This window comes from Microcaecilia unicolor, unplaced genomic scaffold (genome assembly GCF_901765095.1).
Source record: "Microcaecilia unicolor unplaced genomic scaffold, aMicUni1.1, whole genome shotgun sequence".
In the NCBI taxonomy this organism is placed as follows: Eukaryota; Metazoa; Chordata; class Amphibia; order Gymnophiona; family Siphonopidae; genus Microcaecilia; species Microcaecilia unicolor.
This window is the reverse complement of record NW_021963352.1, coordinates 39,124-48,831: the sequence shown is the minus strand read 5'-3', so window position 1 is coordinate 48,831 and position 9,708 is coordinate 39,124. Positions and strand designations below refer to the sequence as shown.

The 9,708-nt window shown below is 42.8% G+C and overlaps 1 protein-coding gene across 1 annotated transcript in view; it reads left to right on the top strand.

The window, feature by feature from the left end:
- Positions 1-2,426: 2,426 nt before the first annotated feature.
- The window catches only part of LOC115459240 (serine/threonine-protein kinase Nek3-like), a gene marked incomplete at its 3' end in the record, with an annotated part of 44,884 nt that continues 37,602 nt past the window's right edge, over positions 2,427-9,708 (top strand). The window contains exons 1-3 of the mRNA XM_030189098.1: positions 2,427-2,709; positions 6,557-6,718; positions 6,844-7,009. Of these exons, the coding sequence (XP_030044958.1) occupies positions 6,893-7,009 (117 nt within the window). The remainder of the gene's footprint in view (positions 2,710-6,556; positions 6,719-6,843; positions 7,010-9,708) is intronic.

Genomic DNA, 9,708 nt, shown 5'->3' with positions numbered 1-9,708 from the left:
CCAAGTAAGCCAAGCCCGACTCCAGGACCGGCCAGTCCGCCCTCAAGGAAGGATCCGAGGGGGAGGCCCGCTGCACCACCGTCAGGCATGCCCTGGCCACATAGGAATCGCAAACCGAGGCCTGCAAACTCAGGGCGGCCGCTTCAAAGGCTAACTTTAAGGCCGCTTCCAGTTTCCTGTCATGTGAATCCTTAAGGCCAGAGCCACCTTCCACCAGCAAAGCTGTCTTTTTTGTCACAGCAGTGATTAGAGAGTCCACTGCCGGCCAGCGCAAGGTCTCCTGTTCACCCTCTGCCAGAGGGTACAGACGAGTCATGGCCCTGGCTACCTTGAGGCTCACCTCTGGAGAAGCCCATTGAGCTGAAATTAGAGTTTTCATGGCTTCATGGATGTGGAAGGTCCTGGAAGGGAAGCTTGGTTCCCAACATAATAGCGGAACCCGCTGAGGTGAAAGGAGGGCCTTCCGCCAGAGAGGAAATACTCAAGATGCTCATAGCCTGAACTAACAGGTTAGGCAATTCCTCTGAGCGAAAAAGCTGCGCTGCAGAGGGGTCATCTCCCCCATCAGGGCGAGGATCAGCCTCTTCCAAAGAATCCCCAAGGGACCCTTTTGGAGAACTCAGAAACGCTGCCCTCATCTACATCACAGGAGACAGAGTCCCCCAAGACCTGAAGGTCCACCTGAGGGCGCTTGATCAGGGAAGCCTCTTCCCCCATCTGACAGGGGAGCAGGAGCAGCGTTTTGCAGTTGAAAGGCCTGATGCAGCAACAAAATAAATGCGGGAGAGAACCCCCCGTTTGTGCACCTCTGCAACCTGGGCCACAGCCCTAGAGGAACTCTCAACCTCCACTCCATAGAGCGGGGGAGAGGAACGCTGCTCATCCAAAACGGCGTCCGGCGCGTCACTCTGCGAAGGAGCCGCGCGGGAAGCATGGCGCTTAAACTTCGCCATCTTCTTACCGCTGCCCAACTCAAAGGTGGCCATACCAGGGGCCGTCCGAGCTGCATGGGCGGCCGACATCGGAAGGGCGGACATCGGGGGATGGGTGCCTAAGGCGGGAAAGGCCGCCGATGCCCCAGTGGAGGAAAAACCAGCTGAATCAGCAAAGTCCAGAAGGGTGTCCAAATAGGGCTTCTCTGCCTCCTTGCCCCGCGCTTCCCCACTAACCGCAGTCCGGGGAGCGCTTTTTCGTGCCCTTACCATCCGACGCCATGATCCACGAGGTAAATGTTCTGGGAACCCCCTTACCTGCTAGGAAAAGGTAAAATTAATTACCTGCTTCTTGCTCCGAGCTGCAACGAATTGTGTCCCAGTGAGCAGCTGCAACTAAAATCTTTTCTGCTTCAAGATTATGCTTTTTTTTTTTTTTTTAGGGAGCCAGCGGGAGGGGGGGAGAAAAGGAGGGACCTGGCACCACCAGGTTTGCACTTGCTCAGGAAGAGCCTTCAACCCCAGGTACTCAATAAAGCCTAAGTAAATAGGGGTGGAGACCAAGCCAGAGCTGCTGTGACCATACACCTTTTAGATAGAATACTGAGGATTTCCTGGTAGCACATGACCACATATAGAGAGGCAAAAAGATTGCTCTCTGTCTTCACCTGCTGGTAGATGGACACAACCCACCAGTCTATGGATTGATTTGCTTGCTGATATGGAATATTAATGAGGGAAAAGGGCACCGATTTATAAGTTGCAGGGGGGCGCTAGAAACCCTTTCACCAGCCCTGATGGGGCAACATGCTTTATATCAATCACTCTGAGCGTGCAGGTTTCCAAGTTAGCACCAGTTTAAGGGGCTGGAGCAGGAGCATCATGCATGGCATGGGAGGTTAGAGATCAGGGACTGTCTCCATGTTCAAGTGTACAGCGCTGCATACATCTAGTAGGGCTACAGAAATGACAAATAGTAGAAGGGAAGGAATGGAAAAATAGCTTTGGTATTTTCTGGGATATATACGACAGTGGTAGAAAGATCACGGTGTAGATACTGAACGCTTTTTCATCAGTAGAAAAAAAAGTATATTCCCCCCCACAGGTAAGCAAAATCCCAAGAGTTCTGTGACGGATACATTTGGAATATATATGATTCATTGGGTTAGACTTTTTAATTTGTATATTACGGCTGTAGTAAAATGATAACGGGAGGAGCTGAGCTCCTAATCCTAAATATATTCCTGCCGCTGTAAAACGTTAGGCCTGTGTGCTTCAGGGTTCAGAGGCTTTAGGACCTGGGAGAAAGAAGAGGGAGGGCAGACGAGCGAGGCTGGCCCTGCTGCTAGTGCTAACCTTTGGCAGTGTGTGTTAAGCAGGGAGCGAGTCCGCGGAATCGGGGAGATGCTAAGGTCTCGTTCGGTGAGTAGGAAGAATGAATGGCCAAGTGCCAGCCAGCTCCTAGTGTTTGCTTTGGATAAATGCAGCAACATGAGACGGAATTGTGAGCAGTGAAATGCTGCACAGATATTTAGCTGATGACTGATCGCAGCTTCCTTTGTTCTCGTCCTAAACTGTGGTGGGTGACTACCGAATAACAGCGCCAGCCTAATCTGGTTTGACGAGGGCAGAGTGTGACATTCAAATCTGCGAGAAGGGAGGCCGGAGGGCACATCTTTCCCTGCTACCCCGGTTTCTCATATGAGCCTTGCCTGGTGAACGATGAGAGAGCACTGTAAAGGCATACATCGGAGCTGCAGGAAAAACTTAATCATAGGTTTGTTCATCAGGAATAACAGACCGGTGTTCAGGAACAAAGCTCGCACGAACCCATCTTGGATTCTTCCCCAATCCCCTCCTCTAGGCACGTGACCTTAGCAACGAAGGAGGTTAGATTGATCGGCATGACATCAAAAAGCTGAAGTCAATTAGATTAGTCTCCCTTCCCCTCTCCGCGCAGTCGTCATCCCCTCTCACCCCAAGGAGGTTTAATAAACTGAAGTGGAAGTGAGCCTATCTAGTCCACTGTAAGCAAGGAAGCCAATTAGGACAATCTGTTTCCCTTCCCAGCGCAGCCGTCATCCTCGTTCACTCAAAAAGCAAGCACGTATGAGCTGCTGCATCCACTTTGTCGCTTTTTTTTTTTAAATTGTTGGTCCATCTGTAAGAAGTCTAAAGCTGTTTCAGTTGGATAGGCAGTGACTTAAAAGGTGGAGTAAATTTTTTTTTAACTTATTGGACAGCTTTTCAATTTATTCGAAAGCTTCCCATGTGTAGATATAAATATCGTGAAATAACAATTGAATATCACTAAAACAGCTTAAAAAATTATAGCTGATAGACTAAAAACTAAATAAATACACTGTATACAATACAGATGTCCAAATTTCAGTGAGAATATCCTGTTTCTTGATGGGTTCTTCTTAAATGTTGTTGTAATCTGCCTTGGGAAGCATGGTGTTGACGATGGAATATATTGAAATTAAAAGGAAGTAGAATTAAACTCTCCTTTCATTGGGGCACATGGCATCACATCTTCATCTGTTTTCTATAGATACACAAATGGATTATTCTGTTGTTTGAGCATGTTTCAGGGACAAGTGGTTTCTAAGTCAAAATATTAAAAATATTTTCTGTCAAACAAATCTCTCATTTGTGAAACATAACTAAATGGGCAATAAGCCCCTAATGCAGACCATTGGTTTTCTTATATTTTGTTCTTGTAATGGCTTATACTGTGCCAGAACTAGACATACAGTGAGACAGAATAATAGAATTCAGTAACATCCAAAACTTATTTTTTTAAATGTTTTAATCATCATTAAAAGCAAAACACGTTGGTTGATAAGCTTCATACAGAACAAGAAAAAACAGTAAACCATCCAACATGGCACAATAAAAACTTTTACAGAGAATATACCCCAAGAACCCTTCCCCTCCCGTACTCCCCTTCTTCCCTATAAGTCCACCTGTTTCCACCTGCCAAAATAACACAACAGATGTACAGATCAGTAGGACTCAAAGCATTTCATAAGCACTGCCTCCACTGTAAGCAAATCTCTCTCATGCATATTCATTGTTAATATCCTGACAAACCTGACTGCCTTGGTAACTCCAGGACCAGGTTATCCAAACTACCATAAGAGACAGACACGGTTGTATAATTAACATTATAATTTTATTTGTATTGGGGTAATAACTGAGAAAATGCTATTAAAAATTATATTACAAAGTATGAAGTTGACTTGGTTACCTTCTGCTGTATATTGACCAGTAGTAAATAATAGAATAAACAATATTAAGTGTATTTTTATAATATTCCACTGCATTCTTCAAAACAGAAGGAGCAAGTTCCCACAAACCATCTTTCCCTTTTGATCTAGGCACAGGAAAAAAAAAGCTTTCAAATGCTCCCTGGTTTCAACCTAATACATGTTAAATGTGGGATATGAATGTCATAAATAGATAGAAACTCTGAATGTTGCGCACCTGATTCTTATAACATGATGTCTGTTTTAGTGGCCCATTACCAGGAGAAAAAACTCTCTGCACGAATATAACACGTGCTATGGTATCCCCGTAACCAGCCCCTCCAACTGACCACTGATTAAGATTTATAACAAATTACTACTCTACCTATGTGCAGGTGCAGCGAAGGGCGACTAAAATGATAGCAGGGATGGGACAACTTCCCTATGAAGAAAGACTAAGGAGGCTAGGGCTTTTCAGCTTGGAGAAGAGACGGCTGAGGGGAGACATGATAGAGGTATATAAAATAATGTGTGGAGTGGAACAGGTGGATGTGAAGCGTCTGTTCACGCTTTCCAAAAATACTAGGACTGGGGGGCATGCGATGAAACTACAGTGTAGTAAATTTAAAACAAATTGGAGAAAAATTTTCTTCACCCAACACATAATTAAACTCTGGAATTCATTGCTGGAGAACGTGGTGAAGTCGGTTAGCTTGGCAGAGTTTAAAAAGGGGTTAGACGGTTTCCTAAAGGACAAGTCCATAAACCACTACTAAATGGACTTGGGAAAAATCCACAATTCCGGGAATAACATGTATAGAATGTTTGAACGTTTGGGAAGCTTGCCAGGTGCCCTTGGCCTGGATTGGCCGCTGTCGTGGACAGGATGCTGGGCTCGATGGACCCTTGGTCTTTTCCCAGTGTGGCATTACTTATTTACTTATGTAAAGTTATTTATTATACTTCCCCTGTGTACATCCATATGCTGCACAAGCTGGCGTGTTTGAAAATATAAGTGAGATTAAATAAAAATGCTACCAATAATAAAGAACGACAAGGTGGATGCAGCAGCTCATAGGTTTGCTAATATTTGAATACAATAATCTCTGTAATATTTGGTCAAATGTTTGGGTCTGAAAATTCCTGAAATATTAAAATTTAAAGAACAGGTTTCTTTGAAACATGTTATTTTGAATTTTATAGTCTTGGAACATCCATTATCTGAGGACAACAAAGCCTTATTTGACTTTTTAATTTCAGCAGCTCAAAAATGTGTAGTTAATCACTGGAAGGATAATACTCACTTATCTATTTACATGTAATGGAACTGGATTCTCATATAGAAAGTATGAACACATACTAGAATACAATTCTCATTCTAATGCCCGATGTTATCGTAAGTGGAAGACTTTGGACACCTTCCTTTCCAATAATGATTAGTCACCAAAGTTCTTTTAATATTCAATCATGTGATATTTGTACCTAACTTATCTCCTTCTTTTTTCTCATTGCTCATTTGTTTGCTTGCTTGTTATTCATTTTTGTATTTGTATTTGTTGTATTTTTATAAATTGGAAATTCTCAATAAATATATTTAAAAAAAAAGAAAATAATTCAAAATTCTGGGTAAGAGATTTCAAACTAGAGAGGAACAACTAGAGGGTGAGAGGACAGTGGAATAAATGCAAGATGGGGGTGGTGTGAAGGCAGATGGGGAAGGGTGTTAGACACTGGGAAGAAGGGTAAGCCAGAGTGGGCAATTCAAGTGTGGAAGAGCGCACCATCGCCTGCCCTCATGCACCACACACATACCCCACTCCTTGTAACCCACACCTACCCCACATATTCAGACACTCCCCTTCGTCAAATTGCTTCTTATGCAATCATGTGCTTAGATATGCCCATCCATTTAGCAAAATTCACTTACTAGCAATGCTTCTAGTTTACACCTTGTTTAAATTTTGAACAAGGAAAAAAGGCAGTGTAATAGTTATTTTTATTTATTGGGATTTATTAACTGCCTTAAGACGAGATTGACTTTGGCTTCTAGGTGACAGTAGGGTCTCATTGTGGTATTTACAGGGCTGAAAAACTACTTTAAAGCCTCATGTAATATGATCGCATTAAAAGTGACCATTAGATTTTTAATTCAAATTTGTTTTTACTTTTTGAATAATAAGCTAATTATATGCAAAAATCAGCAAACTAAATATTTGCACTACGGCAGAAGTAAAGCAAAGCAACCAGGTGGTAAACTTTAAGTAATGTGTTAAACCAGAAGTAAAGTTTACTTCCATTTTAACTTTAGCATTAAAATAGTAGTAAAGTTAAAGAAGTTAACTGAATCTTCATTTTAACTTTGGAAACTCACAGCCTTGGGGACTCAAGGAGACACTAGACCAGAGAGCACCTGAAGGACCATCACCAGCAGTACTCACCTGGTCTGGAGAGCTTTCATCCAGCTGCATTTTTCTTCTGCCCTTCTGGAAAATGGTGGTGGTTTGGCTGTTGTTCATGACATTTGCTTAACCTTAGGTGATATGATTTTTTTTTGTTCAGTATGGGAAGAAGGTCATACAAAGGGCAGTTATGCTCGTTTTAAATACAGTTGTAAAATGAATTAGGAGATACAGTTTGGGTGATTGTTTTTTCCTTTACAGATTGGAATGTTTAGGAGCATGTGAAGTTGCTGCTGCAGGGAAGGGAAACATGGAGGGGTACACAGTCCTGAGGGTGATTGGAGAAGGCACGTTTGGGAGAGCTCTTCTAGTCCACCATGAGAGAAGTGGTCAAGATTATGTCATGAAGGAAATAAGGCTCCCCAAGGTATCGTATGTATGTTGGAGTTGGTCCAGAAGGTGGCTGCTAAAGCTTTTGGGGACAGACTTTTAAGATCTAAACCTGTATATTCTGGAGGACAGGTGGATAGTGGAGATATGATAGAGACATTGAAATACCTTCGAGGTAGTGCTATCTGAAAAGTTTTCGATTCAATTTGCTCATATGAATTGATTTTTTTTTTTTTTTATTTGATTCAATTCAGTTCTTTAAGGCTAGTATGGAAATGAGTAGGTCAGGTGTGTGTTATTTATGTGACATCAATAGTGTTATTAACACATTTCACCTGAGTAAGGGACTCCCTGCTCTCTGGCAACCTTTTCCCACAATTGCACCTTATGGCTTTAAAATAAACTTCTTGTAAAACTTGCATTATGAGTTATTTGTTAAGAGCTGTGGTGCTCAAACGTAAGCCAGCATTGGATATGCCCTGATGGAAAACCAGGCAAGTCCTACCAGAAATACAAAGTTAACCCAGTTCGAGGCAAGACACCTTTTGGCCAGTCCTGGTTTTAAGCATATATCCCAAAGCAATGTGGGATTTGTAGTCCCTGATTCTACCATTGAAATCATTGCTGCAAGTCCCACAGTGCTTCATGATGAGATTGGCAGAAATCCATGGCTGGCCTAAAATCTCCCAACTGGAACTGGGTAACTTGGAAGCTCTGTAAAGATATTCTGTACCTGGTGTCATCACAGGAAGCTATCCTGCCACAAATGACAGAAAATCGTGGTACTGGGACCAGATGCAGCTCTGTAAAATGAAAATATGGACCTAAATGAGAGGTAGAAACTAAATTCTAACAGGCCTCCATTTCATTACACAGTAAAAGATGGCATTGAGAAATCCGTTGGCCCACCTAATTTGTGCTGACTTTCCACCCATAATTCCTATTCAGCTGGAGCAGTGTTACTGAAAAAGTCTCCAGTTCAACAAGAATTCACACTAATGGTCACATTTTGGAAAGCTCTGTGCACAGAATTATACAGAAGGGGTTCTGGAGTCCCAGTCTTTATCAGAAAGCTTGGCATACATCATACTGCTAAGCATGAATACAGTTTTGTACTTTGATCTTCTCTGGCAGCAAGCAGGAGCAACCAATGAGTGCACTGCTGCCACGGGCCCCATAGCCTTCCCTCTAATGTATTCCCGCCTCTGCGGAAACAGGAAGTCGTGTCACTGGGAAAGCTGTGCATCCGGCGTGAGCAGTGTTGCTGCCTGTTTGTGTTCACTGCTGACGAAGAACAACAGTTTTAAAAGGTATGCACGGTGAATCAAGCTAATTAAAAAAAACAAAAAAACAAATTGATTCACCAAAAACAAATCTGCGAATTGATTCAAATCGCAAATTGGATAGCATTACTTCAAGGTACAAATACAAAAGAGGGTAGGCTCAGGAGAAATCTAAGGAAAAATGTCTATGGAAAGCCTAGTGAAGACAAGGGCTGTAACTGATTCAAGAAAGCATGGAATGAGCATGGGGCCTCTGAGGGAGAGGACAGGATAGTGGAGCTGAGCAGTTGGTGTGGATGAGCAGTTCAATTGGCTGCATGATTTTATTTTCTGTGTTTCTATGTAAGCTGTAAAGATTGAAACTGTAGTTTCTCATGTTTCTGGCCTTGTTGAGTGGCAGCAGTACACTAGTGCTATAGTATAAACTCGTGTAACTGGATCCATGTAAAAGTGGGGTGGAGGAATGACCTAGAAATGTTAAGTAGTAGTAGTGGTGGTTAGAGCACTGAGCTGACGCTCGGAGAAGCCCAGTTCAAATCCTGCTGCTCCTTTTGACCTTGGGCAAGACACTGAACCCTCCATTTTCTCAGGTACAAACTTAGGAACCCTTTTACTAAACTTCAGTAAGCACTAACACATGCTTACCATAGGCTAAAAAGCACTACAGTGCGCTCAGGCATCCCGCAATAGTTTTCGCATTGGCGCACACTTCCCACATGCTAAAAAATATAAAAATACTTTTTATATTTTAACAATGGGGGTGTGTTTGGGGGCAGAGAGTAGGTATGCTCAGTACTAATCTTTTAGCACAGCTACATCACCATGCCAATTAGCACGTGGTTAGTGAGGGAGCCCTTACTGCCTAGAAAATAGATGTCAGTAAGGGCTTTCGTCCTAATGGCCACGTGCTAATTGGGAAATTAGCTCATGGCCATTAATGGGGGAATTAGGAAATGTGTCCATTTTACAGTCATGCTAAAAGTGGCCTCAGCACGTGGGAAACCCATGCACTAGTCATAGCATAGGCCACTTTGTAGCACAGCTTAGTAAAAGGGCTCCTTAGATTGTAAGCTCTCAGGGTACAGGGAAAAACGTGGAGGAGCATTTTCAATATGATGTCTAAATACAACTTTGGACATTTTGCTACAAATATCTAAATTTCAAGTGAGGAGCATGACAAAACAGTGATTTTAAACCTATAAAAGTGCCGTGATTAAACCTTGACGTGCATTTCTCTAGTTTGGCCAGCAGGTGGTGCATGTTTTATGTTAAAGCTGTTGGAAAAGTGAGTGCCCTCTTTTAGTTTCACTCAGTGAAGAAGTAAATCTACAGTACTGTGAGCAGTATACTTTTAAAACATGTTGACTGGGCTCTGATTGGCCTGGAGTTTGAAATTACCCAGCAGTTGCTGGCTGTTTCTTCAGTTTCAGCCCAGGAGGAGAGAGAGAGTGAG